Here is a 21,264-nt window from a genome sequence, read left to right as displayed (position 1 = left end):
AAAAAAAGGTGTAGTTGGTATTGGAAATTTAGTTGAAAAGGATGAAATTGTTGAAGCATGAAAACTGAAAACCAGAAGAGCAAATTTGATTAAAATAGAAAAATACAGCAAGTAGTCTAGAAATCTCTGGTTAACCCAAAACGCCTAAAACCTTTTCAAACTAAGGGTCTGTTTGATTGGCGTATTTCATTTTCCGGAAAACATTTTCCCTCTTTTACGGTGTTTGATTGACCAAAGGAATTGATTTTTCGGAAAAGCAACTTCAACACACGGGAAAATCAAGCCCTTCTTTGCGTAAAATGTCTTACAGATTTTTTTTTCCGTAAGACATTTTCCGGAAAACACAGCTTCAACCTCTCATTTCCTCCTCATTTCCTCTCCGTCCATCAACGTCAGCCTCTCCTCCTCATCGGTGTGCTTCTTCTTCTTGGGTTATCAACAGGTTCTGTTCTCCTTTTCTCTGTGTATTATTTTTGTTGATCGTGATTTTTTCTTGGGTGTGCCTTTCCTCCTTTTCTCTGTTGTTTTTCCTCCTCTACTTTCTTGATCTTTTTTTTTTTGTTTCTTTGATTAAGTTTTTATTTCAGTTATTTTCTAATTTCAGTTTTGATTGTTAAGGGTTTCTGCAAATGGGTAGTTTTCTGCAAATATTTTCTGCAAATCAGTTTCTGGGTTAACTGGAAAATGGGTAATTTGGATACTTTAGCACCCCATCATGCATGCGTATGCTATATAGCTTCTGCAATATTTGCTAAATTTCATCTGTAAGTTCTCTTGACCTCCAACTTGGTCGATTTAAGGAAGGAGAAAAGTATGAATATTTTGGTTGATCATCAATGTCTCATTTACATTCTTATAAAAAGAATACATTTTTTAACTAGAAGAATATCAGTCTTATTTTATCATACATTATAGATGGTCAAAAGTCAGCAACTGCATTTGTTCTGCATTTGTAGCTTTCAATCAACTTGGAAGCTTAAATGAGTGCCGAAACTTGTTCTGCATTTGTAGCTTTTAAAGGTGCTTTAGTTGGATGGTCATGATTATCATATTGTTGCAATTTATTGTCTTGTTTTATTAGTTAATAGGAGTAAATGTAAAACGTTCATTGGCTTTTAAAATGTTGGAATTCTTTGAATTACTTGAAATGCTTAATGATGTAAACTTGAAGTGCTTTTTTTTTTGATAAAGATGGTTACTGATATTATTGGATTCTTATCAATCTGGTTTTCTTTACTAAAGAACCTTGATTTGTGTTCAATGATAGTGGGCTGATGTTGCTGGCTTTGGATGCTAGCCAGATTCCTGCTTATTTCATACCTGCTTTGGGACCTGTTCCCAAGTGGTGTTCTTCGCTGGAATCTCTTACGGTGTGTTTTTAACTTGTATCCTAATCAATTTTTGTTTTATCCTTTTATTGGATGTACTATGTTGGGATATGCAGATGTGGTGCACTAGTGTTTACTTTGTATATATTTTACAGGAAGAGCTTGAGGAGGGTGGACAAACAAGCATATATGACAACTATAAATTTTTAACAAAAGAGGATCTTGAGAAGTTGAATTTGACAAATCTAATTGGGACCAATCTTCTGCGAGCCTACATGCACGGGTTCTTTATTGACTTTCGTTTGTACAAAAAGGCAAGACTGCTATTCTTTTTATTATTTCTTGTTAAGGATATCATGCAGCTTAAAAACTCCGGATAATTGCATTGTGTCACCTGCTGGAAATTTGTCTGGTTGGGTGTGTGAAACACGAAATATCTAGAAGCAAATAAAAGTTGAGATGCAGAAACAAAAAAATGAGTTCAGAGTTGCTAGATTAAATTCAGAAAGAGAGTTATGTAATTTTTCTATTTTCTGATCAGATAGTGCTTTCAATGCTCAATGTGGTTCTTTTGTACATCTTCACTATTTTGCTGTTTAATATTCATATTTTTACATATATTTCAATATTTTTACTAGTATTCATTGTGGATAATATTTTTTCAATTTATAACAATCAATATTGTAGCTTATTATTGAGTATTATTATAAATAAATTATTGCAATATATGTAAAAACAATTTTAAAATATAAAAATTTATTAATATATATTAATATATGTAAAAAATAACTTTTCCGGAAAATATTTTCAGGAAATCTGTCAAACAGCAGAAAATATTTTACACTGATTCAATCAAACACCAGAAAATATTTTTCAGTAAGTCATTTTACAGAAAAGTAAAACATTTTCCAAAAATCATGTTCGGAAAACATTTTACTGCCAATCAAACATGCCCTAAAACTCAAATTTACTTCCACATACCAGTACGCAACCTTCTCCCCTACCACACATTCTCAAATCCCAATCCCACAATGTCAATAGTCCCAGCCCCACAACCCGACGGACCTCTCTTCGCCGAGGTCGACATGGGTGGCGATGCCTCCGTCCCCACCGTCCGAGCTACCGTGGTCCAAGCTTCTACCATTTTCTATGACACCCCCGCTACTTTAGACAAAGCGGAGAGGTTGTTGGCTGAAGCCGCCGGATATGGGTCTCAGCTAGTGGTGTTCCCTGAAGCGTTTATCGGCGGATATCCACGCGGCTCCAACTTCGGCGTTACCATTGGGAACCGCACTGCTAAAGGGAAGGAAGAGTTCCGGAAATATCACGCTCCAGCCATTGATGTTCCTGGTTTGTATTTATCAAGCTTTTTAAAATTTTGTTTCTGATCATTTCTGTCAGATTTTGGATAATAAATTTTGGGTTAATAATGCCACTTTCTGTTACTGTTTGCTGCAGGTCCTGAAATCGAGCGTTTGGCGGCCATGGCTGGAAAGTATAAGGTTTACTTGGTGATGGGTGTGATAGAGAGAGATGGATACACTCTATATTGTACGGTGGTGTTTTTCGATTCTCAAGGTCGGTTCCTGGGGAAGCACCGCAAGATCATGCCGACGGTATTGGAGCGCATAATTTGGGGGTTTGGAGATGGATCCACGATTACGGTTTTCGAGACTCCCATCGGGAAAGTAGGGGCTGCCATTTGTTGGGAAAATAAAATGCCACTTTTAAGAACAGCAATGTATGCAAAAGGTTCGATTATTTGACCCTTCACCTACATTTTAAGGCTCAAAGTACATAATTTGATTTTGATTGCAAGTAGCGACCTGGTTAGACTAGAAAAAGAACTACTTTTGCTTGAAAGTTGAAAACCCATTTCTTTATCTAAAGAATTATTTTATATTTTATTCAAATGTAAACATTGATTCCAAAAAAAAAAAAAAAGCATGAATAGTGAATTAAGTGATACGGGTTGGATTCACTTGAAATTGTGGAACACCATTGGGGCCAAGTACTTCCTGTGCGCTTAGTGCTTTGTCTATTCTCCTTGGTTTATGCTAGCAATAGAAATTTGTGTATTTTCTTAGTAACATAAATGTATTTTATTTTTGTTGTGTTTCTTGTATTTCTTATATCTTGTTTTACTTCCTTTTATGTGATATAGTTGTTTAGTGTTTAATATTATCGAATATGGTCGGCAAGCAGCCATAACTCTTGTAGAATGCATGAGTTGCAGTGTGAGGGTGGTAGATACTTGATCATGTTATTTAGGCCCAAATTAGCCCAAAATAAGCCATTCAACACCGAAGAATTATCTACCTGCAAAAGTTTTATCTACCAAAAGCTTTTTTATTTTTGCAAGGCTTTGAATGTACACATTGGATTGCAGGCATTGAAATATATTGTGCACCAACCGCTGATTCCAGGGATGTGTGGCAAGCATCAATGACCCATATAGCTCTTGAAGGCGGGTGTTTTGTGTTGTCAGCCAACCAGTTCTGTCGGAGGAAAGACTACCCACCTCCTCCAGAATATCTGTTTTCCGGGACAGAAGACGAACTGAATCCAGATTCTGTCGTCTGTGCTGGTGGAAGTGTCATTATATCACCATCTGGAGCTATTCTGGCTGGACCCAATTACGATGGGGAGGCACTTATATCAGCAGATCTAGGTTTGTACAGTAATCCATGATTTAATATCTACTCAACTTCTCTTTCTAACTTGACCAAATCATTGCTGGATTGCATGCAATTGGTTGTTTCAGGGAGAATGTATTTGATTTAGAATCTAGAGAGAATGTCTTAAAAGTTATGAATAAGCATTCAGCATATGGTTATTTTCTCATCAAGATGTTGATGAGAAGTAATATTAATAGTTCAAGATGCTCTTTCTCTTGGACTTGGAATATGGATGATCCCATGTTTCTTTAAAATTCTTGAGACACTTGTTTGTGTCAGAGGGTCCATGGGGAGCTGACCTTCAAAGCAATGTTGATAATAGGTTTTCAATGCAATGATGACTTAACCAAGGTTTTCAAAACCAGACCGGTGGTTGAACTGGTCAGACCACCGGTTCACCGGTCTGACCAGTTCGATTAAAAAATCATTAAAAATAAAAATAAAAAAATAGAAAAAAACTGGTTCAACCACCGGTTCAACTGGTTTTTTAACCCTGTTCAACCAGTCTGTGTCAGTTTGCAGGTCAACCTCTTGTTCTGGACCGATACCTCAATCGGTTCCCGGTGTCCAGTTCCGAAAACCATGATTTAAACACTTGTTCCTGTGTGTATTTGTTTGATTTTGATATGAAATGTGGTGTGCATCGATTGTGTAGAGTTTGACCAGGAATTTAAGTGCTTAAATCATCTTTAACTTGTGAAATGCCTTCGAGGACAAAACCATAAGGTTCAGTGGGCCAAACTAAACAATAGCTTGCGAGTTCGTGGGAATTGTAACATTTGTGTCATGGTCCTAGAAAGAAACCATGAAACCAACATCGATTGTAAACTAAAGCTTGACTTGGGATACAAGTATCCATACTATCTTTAACATGTGTATTTTGTGGACAAAACGTTGAAACTTAGAATGATTGAACCTTTCAGGTTGGAGTGGACCATAATACCATGTCTCAGTTTTTGAATCTGCATGTGCTTGTCTATTTCTCTTTGTTTGCTTGTCCAAGTTCTTGTAGGCAGGATTCCTGTTTCCGACTACTATGTCCCTTGCATGTTTCAACTCCACTGGTTCTGCAAACTTTGATATGAACTTTCTTTATTGATCACTGACTGAAATGGATGATATATATGTATATATGATTAAATGACAAGCAGATATGGGAGAAATTGCACGGGCGAAATTCGATTTCGATGTGGTAGGCCATTATTCAAGACCAGAAGTGCTTAGCTTGATTGTGAGAGACCATCCAGCAAAGCCAGTTACTTTTACATCAGCATCTGAAAAAACTGAAGACGCTCATAAGTTGCTGTGATCTTAAGTTATACGCATTGGGTACCTTGTAATCAGATGAATAAAAGTGTATAGCCATCTGATGACTGACTGTACCAATTTTAGGGTATTGGAATGCATCTCTCTTTCAACAGATGATCCCTTTGTGCTCGTGTTCATCCATCCCCTCTGTAACTAATGATACAGAACCTTGATTCTGTGAATTTCCCTTCATTTTATGCTGCTACTTTTTACTGTCCATTTTCTTGGTTTGAAAGTTATGTTGGGATTCATTAGCTATTATGTTGTGCATGCCATTAACTAGTGTAAATAAAATTAGTGCTGCTCAATTTTGGTGTTTTCATTATTTATAAACCATGGTGCATCAATAATAAAAATGTCCAGTATTTCACATTTTCACCCCCACTGGTGAAATAATTGGAGGGAAGACCCATTGGGGCCTGGGGTGGAGAATGAAAGATAAAGAGGTGGTGTTAGTTAATCATACAAATTACAAAGGCATGTGAGGTGTTTGGAGTTTTGTCAAATGTATGTTTTTGAGATAAATTTCATTCCACACGATTTGGTAGGATAATGTCACATGGATGATGGTGACTTGTATAAAAAAGAGTACATAAGATACCAACTAACATGTTGGAAATAATTCAGAATAATTATATTATAGAAGTGTCTCTTTAATTAATTATTTTTAATTTCTTGGGAGTTGAGTTAGTCTTAATCCTCGACTCCGACATTTTCTTATTCTACATTGGAGCTGAATAATTGAGTTGTGGTCGGTCATCATTGTTAGACTTTGGTTTGGTTGTCATAATTTGATCAAATAAATTCATAACACAAGGGATAAAACCATGTTCAAAGAACATGGAGAAACAAGACAAAGGAACCCCTTTCCCCATTTCTCTTTTTGCATAGTGTCAGAGTATGATTCCCAATCATCCTGCTGTTGACAAGTGTCACTACTCGCAGATTAGAGACAAGAATTTATGAACCCCATAATTGTTTTATGCTTTATAAATATCCATAAATTCACAAGTTTAATTTACAGTCTCAGCTTTTCCCAAGTTTGGCAAATGATTAAAAACATAAGAAGCAAAAACCAGCTTTTGAATTTCAAGAAAATGCAACAAAGCCATCGGTAATGAAAGCTAAAGAACAAAAAAAAAAAAAAAAAAAACAAACAAACAAACAAATAAACAAATAACAAGTTTCTTCTATCTTAGCTTGTTGAAGTTCGGCCTTCACTTATTGTACCGATGAGCTTAGGCTTCGAACCATCCCCCTTTGACACCGGCGAGCCTGTCTCGAAATGGCTCCATTGCCTGGTCGGACTAGGAAAACTTTGGATGGGAGCTATTTTATTACTATGTAATATATGATCTCTTAGACTCTTAACTGATCTATATCTTTTAATCTCGTCTTCGTAATCGTGTGCCTGGACTTGCGACGGTGGATTGTATGTCCCATCCCTCTCGAACTTTTCTGGGATTTCGAGTTCAAAATCCCAACCTTTAGAGTTTGAGTTTCCTCTTTCTAAGCAAATACTTCCCCATGAAATCATCTCAGAAAGTGATTTCCTTCCCTTGCTTTCTTTTTCGACCCAAGTTTTCTTCGATCCATCTTCAACATAATCTCTGTAAGCGTAGCTCCATTTGTAGCTCATGTCATTGTTGTCCACGTTTAATTCAATGGAGTGAAGATCACTATCAGCTGAATCATCTCCTTGGCACTCTTCCTCGTTCGTAACATTGATTCTATCTACATCTTTCTCGACTATTTGACAGGATCCAAAATCAATCTCCTTCAAATAAGCTTCGAGCTCTTTGATTCTCTGCAGATTCGGTGAACCATCGCCGTTTTCTTCGTCTAGTTTGTTTCCTAGGTAGGTCTCAAGTTCATTTCTCAACTTTTCGACGACTGCATTCTTCTCCTCGAAATGATATTTAGCTTCAGAGAGCTTCATCTGGACTCGCTCCTCCCGTAATACATCAGCAAACTGAAGCATTTCCCTTTCCTTGTCAATTTCTTCCTTCACTTTAGCTGACTCTCGTTTCAGTTCTTCGACTGTGGCTCGATCTTCTCCAATGCCTCGAGCCAACTCATCGCAGACTTGCTCCAGTATCTCTTTCGCCCTCTTCTCACTCTCGAGGTCCTTCATTGCCTTGGACAGTGATGCTGCCGTATCAGCCAATTCCTTTCCAAGTTTCTTGTTCAATCTCTCAGTTTGCCTCCTGAGTTTCTTCTCCACCTCAAGCTCTTGGGCAATGCACAATACGGCATCACGGATTCTCTCGCGCTCTTTCCTCTTCCAAGTGGCCTTTTCCTCCGCAAAATGCCTCATGAGGTGCTCGATTTCATTGCGGTTGGATCGTTGCTCTTGAACCAATTGATCAACATGGATTCGAGCTCGATCAATTTCAACACGTAATGCTGAGACCAAAGACATGCTCGTCGTATGTTGCTCTTCGAGACCACAAATTCGATTCAAAACTTTAAGTAGTTCTTTAGAAGTGGCTAAGCCATTACTCACATCCTTTAAACGAGCTCTAACTCCAATTATGCATCCGCCATGATTTTTGCCTTTAGAATGAGTTTCAATCTGTGCATTGCAAGGCATATCATCAGTACCCAAAATAAATAAAATTACCCAAATATACAAACAAAAACGAACATAGATATCTAAAAAAGCACATACAATTGAAAATGTTTGATCTGCAATAAATTTAAAATTGCAGATTGTGGTGGATAAATCTGGGCAGATGTCATTATCAATGTTTCCCACTTCTATTTTCAACAAAAAGTGAAATTTTAATTCTAAAAAACAATTGCAAAAATATGAATTTCCCCATTGCAAAACCTTAAGAGAAAGAGCCATTTTGAAGAAAACAACAGTAGAACATGCATTTGCCAAGATTTGCAGACAATGACACCAAAAAAGTGCTCTGGTTGAAAGAGAAAAACTGAAGAATTAAAGCCAAAAGTTAGAAAGAAAAAAAGAAAAGAAAGTTATCACCTCCATGAAACTACCACTGCCAACAGGGCCCAAGCTCCCCAACTTATAATCAGTTACTTGAAGCTTTTGAGAAACAATTGAAGCTCTTCTCCTATGAGATTGGACTCTGCCTCCATCCATCTTCTACGAAAAAAAAAAGCAGCCAATAAGATTTTCAGAAGAAATGTTTCAACTGATATAAAGCATGAACAAATTAAAAACCCAACCTCTGAAAAAGGACTATAGGACGGATCAGACAAATTTTGGGCCAAAGTATGAGCCATTTTTGCAACTCTACAAGCTTTTCTCCTCTTATCTTTCTTAGCCAATACTTCCTTAGGTTGTGGGGAAGGGATTGTATTAATCTCCCACAAAGTGGCAGCAAGTTTTCTAGCAGAAACTGAGGCTTTTTTGGTTTGGGCAACAATCTTTGGTGGAAATTCAGCGCTTGCCATTGCTAATGACGGCGACTTCGTTGTAGCCATTATCCATGTGGGAACAGGGGTCGTTGATCCTGCCTTTTTTCCCACCAAAACTGCACGCTTGAATCTGTATTTTTGGATTGAAGATGATGACGATGACGAAGATGGAGAAGAAGATGAACAACCTCGTTTTCTTATCTTACATGGTGTTGTTGCCATGACATTATAGGTTTTATATATTTGATTTTTTTTATTTTTTATTTTGACAAGATTTTGGTCTCAAATTCGATGACCCAATTTCAAAATTTTTGAAGTATTTTGGGATACCACTCAAGATCTCATTGAAGATTCGATAGAGAAACCAAAAAATGAAGGTTTTATTTATTTATTGTTTCAAGGAATGGGAAGTTTTTAAAAATGGAATATCAGAAGAGGCAAAAGTGAGGGAAAAGATGAAGGAAGAAAACAGATTAAAGAGAAGGCATGTTTACTTTTTAGGCAAGTCCCTGACCCTCAAAGAGCTTGTTGCCTTGAATTCATCAATTGAAAAAAAAAAAGAAGAAGAAGAAGAAGCAAAGACAGTGACAATCAAATTATGAATCAAGGATTCTTCTTCTTCTTCTTCTTCTTCTTCTGTATTTACAGAAAGGAAGGAATAGTTTTTTTTTTATATAAAAAAATCACAAAAAGCGTTTTCAAGAAGTGGGCAGCTGTAAACAACAAATATAATGTCAAAAGATTTGATTAGGAAAAATAATAAAAAAGAAAGAAGAAAGGTTTGTTTCTCAAGTGTTCAAAATGGAGTCATAGTCTCAATATATAGTAATTACAAGCCCCTTCTTTTGCAATTTTTTATATTTACTTCACAATATCAGATTTTAGTGTTTTATGGATACAATATATTTTATTATATATAAAGGTTAAAGTTTAAAATATTATGCATTTTTTAGTAAATTAATTTTATATATTATTTGTCGATTGAGTCTTTTAACTCAATTCACATTGGCATTGTTATCGATACACAAGTACGTGGGTTATGTAAAAGTGAAGGAGAGATTATAAGTAATTCTATGTATTGTATAAAAAAATTTAGACTAGGAAGAAAATGTAAAATTTCACTTTAGCCCTTTAAGTCTTACAAGATTTTAATTTAGTAAAAGATAAAATTACACTTTGTCCCTTCCCAAAATGATAATTTTTTTATTTAATATTATAAAATTTATAAAAATGTAAATTATTGAAATTATAAAATTACATTTTAACTCTCATAAAAATATATATTTTAATTCCGGCCTCCTAATTTTTTTTTCACTCAAGTAATCAAATGTAAAAACAAAGTTTAGATAATATTGCATACTAATAAAAATACAATATTGAATGTAATTTAATAAGTTATTCATGAAAAGAAAAACCATTCACTACTTCAACAACTACTACCCAATTATTTTTTAATTTTTTAAAAAATTAACTGTTATCTGAATCTTAAATAAGAATATAAAAATGCATTTCGGTATACTTAAATTTATATTATTCTATATTAAATCTCAACAAGTTATATTTTATTATTTTTCTTATTGCATTAATGTTCTTAATCTAATAATTTTTTATATTATTCAATTTTTCAACGTATCATATTAAATAATATATATTAATTACTTTCTATTAACTTTGTTTTAATATTTTATTATATATAATTTTCTGTTTTTTTAATTTTTTTATAATTGGAAATAAGAAACGCATTACTTGAGATTGAATTCAAACTTTCATACTTACAACATAGTTTATATATGACATATGAAATTTAAATAATTTATTGAGAAATTCTATATCATAAAACTAGTTTATTTATGAAACTATATGTAAGTTTAAAAAATTTTTAAAAATAAAAAATAAAAACTTGTTTAATTATTAAAATAAAATAATTTGATAGATTTTAAATGAAATGGGTAAGTAGAATCTTTAGTTTTGTAGAAATAATAATGAGCACATCAGCAAAAATCATGAATAATAAGATTCCATAATAGTAAAATTATTTTCCTAATAAGAATGATCATATGATCTTAAAAAGTATACTAAATGCTATCAGAACAGGAAAATCATGACAGAAAGAATGCCACCCAAAACCACCTTTTTATTAAATTTTTGGTTAATTAAATGATGATCTAATGGTTGAAGGTATTCATCATTTTAGATGTCGTCTGAATTCGAGTCGCGTTGATTGTTTGAACTTTACCCTGTAATTCACCTAAAAAAATTGGTTAATTTATTTGGATAAGTTGGGTTGAAATATTTTCTCAAGCATTTTTTTAGTTTATGTTTTTAATTAATAACCGTTTTACTTATATGAATAAAATAATAAATATCTAATTAAATAATAAAAATTGTATTTTTATATATCATTATGTTACATATATATCAATTTCTTATATATAATTTTTATGTGTCAAATATTTATTTTTTACTTACATTGTGAGAAGAATAAATTCGAATATTATAAAAGAAAATATTTTTGTGTTAAATATTTTTCACTTACATTTAACCACTAGGATAAATGACAAATAATGTTATAAGCAAAACACGTTTGGAAAAGTGCTTTTCAAACGTGTTTTTTCCGTATTTTTGCCTCATCAGTAGTTTAGTCAACAAAAATAACTTATTTGCGCAAATAACCCCTATTTTTTTTAAAAAAAAAGGTACATACCCATAATTTGACCCAAAAGAATTAAAATATAGATTAATATAGTATTTAGTATCTAAACTTGAAATTTTTTTCTAATTTGACATCTAAATTTGACACTTCTTTTTTTTAAAATTTGGCACCTAAACTTGTCAAATGTTATACAAATTGCCCCCAAAACACCAACGACGTTAGTTTAAAAAGATGGGACATAAATAGATAATGTATGATCTACATATGGCAGATGACATGAAATTTAATGGCAGGAATGATTACATTTTTAGAGTTTCATTTGTTTCACTAAACAATATACTCAAGTTTTATTTTTCACAAGGGTTGAGATTACTTTGATTGTTAATGGAAGGACTGATTCAAGAGGGATTACATATTTAAAGTACGGCTTGTTCTTCACAAAGCCCTCAATTAAAAAAAAAGGCAGTATCAAAGGAAATCTATGTTCTAAAATTGTGCTTTGAGCTACTCTTAACAAATAGATATTGAATAAGAAAACAAGAGTTTTAAAGACTCAAAATAAAAGGAATTCATTATGTTAAGCTAAAATAAATTAAACTAAAAGTAATTGAAGATTTAAAATACAAAAAAAAATCCATGTCTCCTTCCACATGTTGGTTATACTTAGATTATTTTTACTACCTCATTAAAAAATAACACTATTGATATATTGAGGTCATTTGTATAACATTTGACAAATTCGAACACTAAATTGGACAAAAATAAAACTTATGTACCAAATTAAGAAAAAATGTCAAATTCAAGCACCAAATTAGACTAAAAAATTTAAATATCAAATTATAAAAAAAATTGTAAAATTCATTATATAGATTTGTTAATAATTTTAGTAAAATTTAATAATTATAATGTATCAAATAAAATGATTATAAATCCATTAACAATATCTTAATATAACATTTATTTGTAAAGTCTTAATTTACTAAATTGGTCAACACCTGAAGATTTTTGTTGGCACCTAAAGAGCAAGGTTCAATTTCTGTTAGTGCCATCTCAATGTCCCAAAAAGTTATCAGATCGTGTTACACATTTACACCACGGCAAGCCAACCACCTTGGCCAACTAAGACCTTGCTAGGGCTGTTCTTAAAACTCGCTGAGATACTCCGCTTAAAGATACCTCGCCTAGGTACACTTTTATGTTGCACCTCGACCTTACTTGGTCTCATAAAGGTCGTCTACTCAAGCTAACTTACAAATATGAGACTCCCCATAGCCACTTCAACCCCGTCTCCAAAGTTGGTTGTGACTCATCAATCCAACTATTTAGGGGTTTTGGTTCAAGGAATATAGGGTCAACATTATAGGGCGTGGAATGTTTTATTATCTTGTTTGATTAATTTGGTTTGAAGGTAAAATTTAGGTGTTTGGTTGATGTAATGTAATACATTTTACTAATTGTCATTGCTATAGAATTTGTTATTCTTAAAAAGTTTAGTTCCTTTAATAATTTTTAATCTCAATTTTCATAAATTTATGATAAATTATTATAATTTTTATTTTTATTACAATTTATATATTAATAAGTAAACATATAATCTTGAAAAAAATTATAAATCATAATTCTAATAATTCATGAAAGTTATTGTATTTTAACCCATAATTATAATCATAAACATAATTAATATACTAATAAATAAATTATTAGAGTAAATATAATAATTATAAGGGTAAACTACACTAATTGACCCTAAATTTTGTTTAAAATTACATTTCAATAGCTCAAATATTTTTAAAAATCACATAAAAGTCACTAACACTATTGAATTGTTAACTACCGTTAAGAAGATAATGTGGTATATTAGTTTAAATGATTAATTACTAATTTAATCTCCAAACTATAGTTATTCTTAGGCACTTTTGTCGTGCACTTTCCTATCCCCCTCCCCCCTACTTAGACATCCTATGTTGTATTCAAGAATCCAACTACAAAAATAGCAAAGGAAAAAAAGTTCTTAACTAAAACAAGGTAAACATCACCCCTCGTACAAACTCAATTCTCTTACACTAAACAAATAAACATAAGAAAATACAAAAATGGGAACGAGAACTTACACTAAATATTCATGTCTCTCGAAAGAGTCACGCCTTCAACTACTAATAATGTGATACATGGCTCACTATTTAATACAAAGCATGCTCCCCAAAATCATGCCTCCACTAACACTTAAATTATCTAGCATGCTCCACACAAGTTTTTGTGTAATTGAAAAAAATTGTAAGCTCACCAAAGTAAAGAAGACCTCGCCCACACTTTTTGTCTCAAGGGAATATCGCTTCCCTTTGACAAGAAGGGCAATTGTTATACATTTGAATTTCCCTAAGCAAACTTGGGCAAGTCAACCACTTTGAGCGAGCAATACCTTGCCATGACTTCACCCATAGATACCTCCCATGGAGGCAACTACATTGACTGTAATCGATATTTATTGGTAAATTAATTCTATTGAATTAGGTTTTGGATAATTAACCATTTTTATTTCTCGTACCAAACCGATTCATATTTTAGGTAATAGTGAATCGACCTACGAAGAATGATTGGGAGGGCATTTCTGAAGCTGACCATGATTCATCAAACCTACTATCTCCTAGATAGTAGGCATCGTGAGAAGCATACATGATTGAAGGACCTCATGCAAAAGGGGACATGCACGTAACGTTACTCTTCCAAATTCCATCCCACCACTCACGATTCAATGCATGACCACCCAACCAACTGAAAAGAAAGACATAAATAGGGACTGATAAGAAAATGTGCACATAAGACAAGGGGTAGATTACAAATAAAGAAATTAGGGGAAAAGTACAAAGTAATAATTGTGGAAGTGTGAGCCAACCATAAACCCCTAACTTTTAACGATCAATCAATGGATTAATCAGTATCTTCCCGCAAGCAAACAAAAAGAAGAGAAAACATTGATTGCAAAGGAAAGAGAGGCCATGAGGAAGGGACCCACTATAACCAACGGCTCAATTTCTTTGGAATTTTATCTTCGGATTTTCCATTTTCTTATCTCTTTCTCCTCCAAAAAAAACAAATAAAAGAAACAAACACTGAATATTTCAAATCCAAACTGACTTAATAATTAAAAATGTATTTACTTTTAGTAATTTAATTTTTTTTTTGAAGTGAGTTAACAAGGTAAGATAAATGTTTTTGGAACAATAATGGTATAATCAATCATATTATGAGTTATCGATTTGATTGATCTGAGAATTTAAAATAAATAAATTATTAAAAAAATAATAAATTAGTTTAATTGATTCTTACTAGTTCATAGGTCAACTAATTTTATGCATCTCATTAGATTGATACCTTGACCATTTTTATTCCAACCGATTCAATTCATTCAAACACTACTAAGTAAGATATACATTTAAAATATTAAAAATAATTTTTTTGTTACATTAGTAGTGAAATTTTAAATTTCTCAAATAAAATTAGATTTTCATATGTTTTTTTAATTTGGTTAAAATATATTGTTAATATTTGTACTTCGATAAAATTTGAGATTCAATATATGTACTTAAAAAGTTAAAAATTAAGTCTTACTTTTTTATTATTATCTAAAACTCCTATTTCAACCATAAAAATAGTAAGTATTTTTTTGTTAAATTTATCAATTTGGCATGTTGATTAGGCTACTCTCATGTGATGTGGCATATGATTGACTGAAAATAAACATGTTAAGTTGATAAATTTTGATGAAATCTACCAATAACGATAATGATTGAACTAAGATTTTTAAATTAAAAAAATAATAAGATTGAAATTTTAACGTTTACAACAAATAATTTAAATAATAAATTCTATAAAAATACAATGAGTAACAGCATATTTTAATTTTTTTATTTTTTTTATTTTAACCGTTATGTATTATTATTGATTGAACCATTAATGGAGTGACGAAAGATTATATTAAATCCTTAGTTGATTAAACCCTTTTTGTTGGCTTGATTGTCAGAGTATTCACCACTTTAGGTGTAGCTTTGGTTCAAATTAAGCTAATCGCGTTGCTGTTAGGACTTTACCCTCTTCTTTAATATTTTTTAAAAAAATTTATCCCCTTCAACCCTAATAAAAGAAAGGAAAACAATTTGTATGATCTTTTTAAATTTTTGTCGTAGAATCTAAAATCTCTAATAATCAAGCATGTGATCACTTCTATTTAAAATAATAAAGCATAAGTCAAAATTTAAGATTTCTTGTGAAGCTAAAACAATTAATTTTCAATACCTAAAATTCATACTTACAAAAAAAATCTAAAATGTTTTAAAATTCAGAAAGCAAAATAAATAAAATAACGCATACCCTTAAAATACTTTAAAATTTTCAAAATCAATTGAAGTAAACATTATTAAATTCTAACATTAGGTAATTTGGAATAATATTTTGAAATATGTCAAAAGTTTAAAAATGAAGTTGGTGATGGTCCATGAAAACCCTAGTGTTTATGAACATCAGATGTTGTTTCTGAGGGAGCAGAGTCATCTTGTCGTCGTAACTGATAAGTGACAGTGGTCCTTTATCCTTTGATCATCACCACTTGTTTTCACGTTCCATTATATTGTTTTATCAAACTCTTTTTTTTAAAAGGTTCATTAATTAAAACATCAAACAGTAGGTGAAGAAAACGTCCCAACAGTTAGCCAGCAGCACTGGTAGTCTGGTGAACTATTACGAACACAAAAAGAATCGAAATTGAAGATCTCTCTGATCGGAGGACTAAAATAGCCACTATCCAAATCAGCCATAATTTTTGCATTGTTGTTGTCTTCTCTAAATGCTTGCTTGTATCACGGATTGCATATTAAAGTTCATGACGAATGTACATAGAGCGTTTCATGGAGATTAATTGATTAAATGGGGCTTATTTAACTCACTTGTATTGGCTCGATTTGTTAAACATATAAAAAAGCTCATCTACTTGAAGTCTTGGTGACCCAGTGAAACATTCCGGTAAAACCAAAATTACAAAAGTAATTATTGTAAAGCCTAAAGGATAAGAATGTATAGAGTTTAAATCTCTTAAAACTCTTGGCTCTCATCTTGTAGATAGGCACTAATCTCAATAGTTGATGTAATTCAATCTATATTATTAAATCTAAGGGAGCTCAACTATAAAATAGAGGTCTTTCCCTTCATTTGTAGCCATTTCATAGTACTTTATTCTTAAGTTAAAAAATATTTGAAAACATTTACTCACATACTTGGTTTGCATTGTTTTCTTTTGGCTTTTCAGTTCTCTTGAACTCCTTTGCCTTTTGAGTTTGCTTTCGCTATATTTTGGTGCCTTAAGAGAATTTTTGTGAGAAAATTGTAACACTCCTTACCTAGTCCAATTGCCAAACCCGAGTACTAGAGTGCTACAGAAAATTACGAAATATTTTTGTAGTGGGACAAATTCGCCCGGCCCATTACCCTCAAACTAAATAGTAAAAAAACAATAAATAAATAAATGAATAAAACAAAGTCCATTTAGTTAATGTCCTATTACAAGCCCAAAACAGTCCCTTTAGGCCAAATCTAGTGGCCCAATACCCAATTAACCCAAGTGGCCTAAAGTTTAAAAAAAAACAGGGCAGAAACCCTAGCAGCCCTGGCTCGCGCCGCAACAACAACCAGACAGTGCCTCTGTACAATGCCAGCGCCTCAGCCCCAACACCGCTCGTGCCTCCACGTCGACAGCCCCGTACGCCCCCCCTCACGCCTAGTGCCAGCACACGCCCCGTACCTGCGAAAGAGAACAAGAGAATAGTAGTAGAATAGCAGCCAATAGGAGAACAAAAATGGTTGTTTTTCTTGTTTTGTTATTCGGCTATAAAGCCTTTCATTTTTTTTTCATTTGTAAGTTTTTTTTTTACGCGAACATAAGCAATACGAACGCAAACAATACAAAGCAAAAAGAAATTCGAAAAGCAATTGCAAGAAGGTGACTTCCGAACGCCTTGTGCTCCCTTTTTTTGCATCTATTTCATCTTCTTTTTGTGTCTCATATGTTGTTTTGATATAAAATAAAAAAGGAGAAGCATACCTTCAAACGAGCCATCGGAGACGGTTTCTTCTTCGTCGAAACCGAAGGTTGAGATCGGACCCTCGAGGCTAAAGTCTGGCTTTCGATATGGGGTTTAAATCCCGGATGTAGGACGGTTCCTCTACGGGCCATCATATACCGATTTCAATGGTGGAATGACGGTGGCCGGATAGCAAGGGGGCGAACTCGTAGGGTTTTCCCTTCCTTTTTTTCTTTCATTACTGCGACGCTAGATTTACCTTAGGTCTCCTCTTTTTTTTTTTCTTTTTAATGTGCAGGAGGAAGTTTTGTCGTTTAAGGCTTGACCTAGTAGCCCTAAAACGACGCCGTGGACCACGCCCGATCGGATCTGACCCGAACACCCTCGGGACCCGCGTGTTTTTGCGGTGAAGGGTTAATTGTGGGTTAGTCCTCCTCTTTTACGCAGGCACGCAATTGCACCACACTTGCCATTTTCCTTCTTTTATTATTTGGTTCCCTTATTCGCAAGCATTTTCATTTTAGCCCACGATGTAGTGCTGCGTTCTGAACTAGGGGATATTCCCATTTCTAGTCCTCGCACAACCGTGCGCTTCATATATTGGTCCCTTAAGCTATTTCATTTTTAAACCATCATTATTATTTTAATTTGATTTCAAATAATTTGCTTCTCCTCCATTTTTTTTTTCTTTTAATTCGTGTTTGCCACTATGTATCATGGGCTTATTCTTCTTCCTTCGACAATTATACTGTCATATTTTTATCCACTGTTTTACATAAATGTTTTTGTTTTGTATACACCATTGTACAAATATATGCATTTTATAATAAAGTTCATTTTATTTTATGTGTATTATCAACTTTATGTTATTTTATACATATAATGTCTTTTAAATTCATTCTTTTTTTTTGTATAACATTATCCCATATACATATATCCATCTATTTCTTTTCTTTTAAATTTGTTTGTTTAAACTCCTTTATACATATATACACACATATGTATATATACTTTATAATAAGGTTACTTTTATTTTACGCATGTTATTAATCTTACATTATTCTATACATATAGTTTCTTTTAAATACATATTCTTATCTTTTATTATATAATCTTTCATAACATGGCTTTTAAATTATTATGGTATATATATATGCTTTTATTAATATCTATACTTAATCTATTTATATATTTTATTAAATTTATGTATTTATACCCGTAGTTTTTCTTTGTATATATATATGAGCACGTTCGTAAAACTATTATATAGTTTATTATAAAATTGATTTAAGCATGCATGTATTTCTATGTTTCTACAAATCATTATTTTTAGAAGTTATTTATATATACATATAAATTGTAGAACCATTATGTTTTTAAAGACTATATCGCGTTATACATTTTTATTATTATCTGTAATATATTTTACACATATTTTAAAATTTTCACACTATAAATCCTCATTTTTAAAACCAATATTATTTAATGTTTTGGTATGATATCCGATTTAGACATATTCATTTTATAATATACATCAAATATATATATCCCTAGTTTTTTTTTATAAATTTAAAGTGCCTCAATTCATTAATTCGCATGTCGTATAAATTATTGGTTCATTAGATCGTCTCTGTTCCGACATTCTACTTTGACTTTTAAGTTCTATTTTGTTTTGCATATATTTTGTTGTTTGTTCTATATCGTAACATATACATTATCATTGCATGGTATTCGTTTTGTTGATATGTCAATTATTATTCATACGTGATTGAAATTAGGTCATAATTTTTAGATTAATTGTATTTAATTGCTTGTTCTGCTAGTCGATTAATATTCTTACTAATCAAGCATCGTATCATCATATGTGCCTTTACCCCATGTCATCGTTTCACTTGATTTTTGAAATGTGGTTCTATAAAACCCAAATTTTATGATTAATTTGGTCTTATTTCAAATCGAATTAATACGTCTTAAGCTAGCTTTATAATCATTCATTTAAAAATTCTTCAAAACGAAGACGAGATTCGATTTTTGGCAATTCGCGGAATCGTGCCCTAACGTGTTGGGTTGCAATTTCGCGCTTGCTCAAAATAATCGAATATCACTTCAAAATTTCATTCATGTCTTTTAAAATTCTTCAAAACGACGACGAGATTCGATATTGAGTAATTCACGGAATCGTGCCCTAACGCGTTGGGTTGCAATTTCGCGTTTGCTCAAAATAATCGAGTATCCCTTTAAGATTTCATTCATATCTTCTAAAAATTACTTAAAACAAAGGCAATAGTCGGCATTTAACAATTCAAGAATCATGCCCTATCGTGCTGGGTTGTGATTTCTCGTTTGCTCAAAATGATCGAACATTCCTTTACATTCTCACTCATGTTTATAAAAAATACTTAAAAATGAAGACGATGTTCAATGTTTGGCGATTTGAGAATCGAGCCCTATCGTGCTGGGTTGCGTTTTTTCATTTGTCCAAAATAATCAAATATCTCCTCAGAATTTCACACGTATTTTAAGGCAATGCAATGGTCAATGTTTGGAAATTCGAGGAATCGTACCCTACTGTGCTGGGTTTCGATTTTTCGTTGGACCAAATAGTTGGGCATCCTTTTGTTAATTTCAAATTATAGACTTTCGGACGTCGAAATAAGAAGATTTTTGGCAACCCACTCGGGTTATTCAAACGTTATTAAAAAAGAACCACATTTCAAAAACGTTTTTAATTTTAGACATAAGGACAGTATTTAATCGATTTGGTACCAATTTTGGGCGTAGTGAGGGTGCTAACCCTTCCTCATACGTAACTGACTCCCGAGCTCGTTTTCTAAAATTTTCGTAGACCATAATCGGTGTTTTAGTAAACTGAAAATGTTTTATTAAAATAACCAAATCCTTAGGTGATCCGGTCACATCAAAACACAAGATCGGTGGCGACTCCATCATGCTATTTTTCAAAAGCCGATTCCCCCATTTTTCACCAAATTTTAAATTTCGATGGATGGTTTCGACAATTTTTATGCAATTCAAAATTCAAAATTTCAGTTCAATATCAATTTGTCTCATATAATCGGGTATAACATGCAATACAACCAAATTTGGGTTTAAGTCAAGCTTAGAAAGTTTTAGATTAACCCGGTATCAATCATGGATCAATTTGAAGCAAATGCAAAAAACATGGAATATTTTGTAGACAGAAGTCACAAGGTTGTGTTTCCCGACCGTGTGAAAGGCTGAGGCTGTCTGGAGTTAGAGTTACACGGCCATGCAAACAAACCGTGTAACTCACTATGGTCTTGTGGGTCAAAAGTGCAATTAATTAGGATTTGTCACATGGTCATGTCGTCGGGTCGTGTGACAGGTTGTGACATGTGCTTTCGAGAGTTAGGCTAATTTAGGCGGATTTGAAGCTAAGAAATCGCCTAAGATTGTGCGGTTTGCCAAATTTAAGTTTTACCTCTATGACAGTTGGTATCAAAGCTAAGGTCCGAAGGCGTCGGTTGAGATAACGAAAGAAGTAGGTGAGCAGATTCAGCCTAAAGAGACCCGTAGTAGGGGCAAAAAAGCTAGTAGTTTGAGGGATATGTTGTCAGCTTTGGAAGGTAGAGTTGCCAAACTTTATGGCTCCATGAGTGATTTGAGGGAGACCCTTGAGATAGTTGATGGGCATACCACAGAGTTGGAATCAAGGCAAGATCAACTCAGGAACAAGTAGTAGAGACCCGTAATGTTAATGTGGATGTGATGCAAGGGGTCCTCAATACTGTTGTGGGTGAGTTGATCATACTCCTGGTTGAGTCCAACTAAAAAATCATAGACTCATTCATTTTCAACAA

The 21,264-nt window shown here is 33.0% G+C and overlaps 2 protein-coding genes and 2 long non-coding RNA genes across 5 annotated transcripts; 2 read left to right on the top strand and 2 right to left on the bottom strand.

The window, feature by feature from the left end:
• The first annotated feature begins 292 nt into the window (after positions 1–292).
• LOC107956514 (uncharacterized) lies at positions 293–1,956 on the top strand. The gene is made up of 3 exons (XR_001700138.2): positions 293–442; positions 1,268–1,370; positions 1,484–1,956. It is a non-coding gene; the product is annotated as an uncharacterized lncRNA (long non-coding RNA).
• Positions 1,957–2,259: 303 nt separating this feature from the next.
• LOC107953166 (bifunctional nitrilase/nitrile hydratase NIT4A) lies at positions 2,260–5,533 on the top strand. The gene is made up of 4 exons (XM_016888404.2): positions 2,260–2,678; positions 2,787–3,080; positions 3,718–3,999; positions 5,158–5,533. Exons 1-4 carry the CDS (start codon positions 2,360–2,362, stop codon positions 5,313–5,315), a joined length of 1,053 nt encoding a protein of 350 aa, XP_016743893.1. The 5' UTR covers positions 2,260–2,359; the 3' UTR covers positions 5,316–5,533.
• Positions 5,534–6,289: 756 nt separating this feature from the next.
• Positions 6,290–9,491, bottom strand: LOC107953167 (uncharacterized protein At5g41620). Of its 2 annotated transcripts, none has more exons than XM_041117746.1 (3): positions 8,510–9,491; positions 8,304–8,426; positions 6,290–7,889 (listed from the first exon to the last, which is right to left on the bottom strand). In XM_041117746.1, the coding sequence occupies exons 1-3, from the start codon at positions 8,921–8,923 to the stop codon at positions 6,510–6,512; spliced, it is 1,917 nt and encodes a 638-aa protein (XP_040973680.1). In that variant the 5' UTR covers positions 8,924–9,491; the 3' UTR covers positions 6,290–6,509. The 2 variants fall into 2 exon arrangements, with proteins under 2 accessions (XP_040973680.1, XP_040973681.1); XM_041117747.1 differs by having other exon boundaries at positions 8,304–8,423.
• A 7,375-nt stretch (positions 9,492–16,866) lies between these two features.
• On the bottom strand, positions 16,867–18,197 carry LOC107951257 (uncharacterized). The gene is made up of 2 exons (XR_005930493.1): positions 17,446–18,197; positions 16,867–17,145 (listed from the first exon to the last, which is right to left on the bottom strand). It is a non-coding gene; the product is annotated as an uncharacterized lncRNA (long non-coding RNA).
• Between the last annotated feature and the right edge of the window lie 3,067 nt (positions 18,198–21,264).

This window comes from Gossypium hirsutum, chromosome A07 (genome assembly GCF_007990345.1).
Source record: "Gossypium hirsutum isolate 1008001.06 chromosome A07, Gossypium_hirsutum_v2.1, whole genome shotgun sequence".
Lineage (NCBI taxonomy): Eukaryota > Viridiplantae > Streptophyta > Magnoliopsida > Malvales > Malvaceae > Gossypium > Gossypium hirsutum.
The sequence above is the reverse complement of the archived record's forward strand: the minus strand, read 5'-3'. Positions and strand labels throughout refer to the sequence as shown.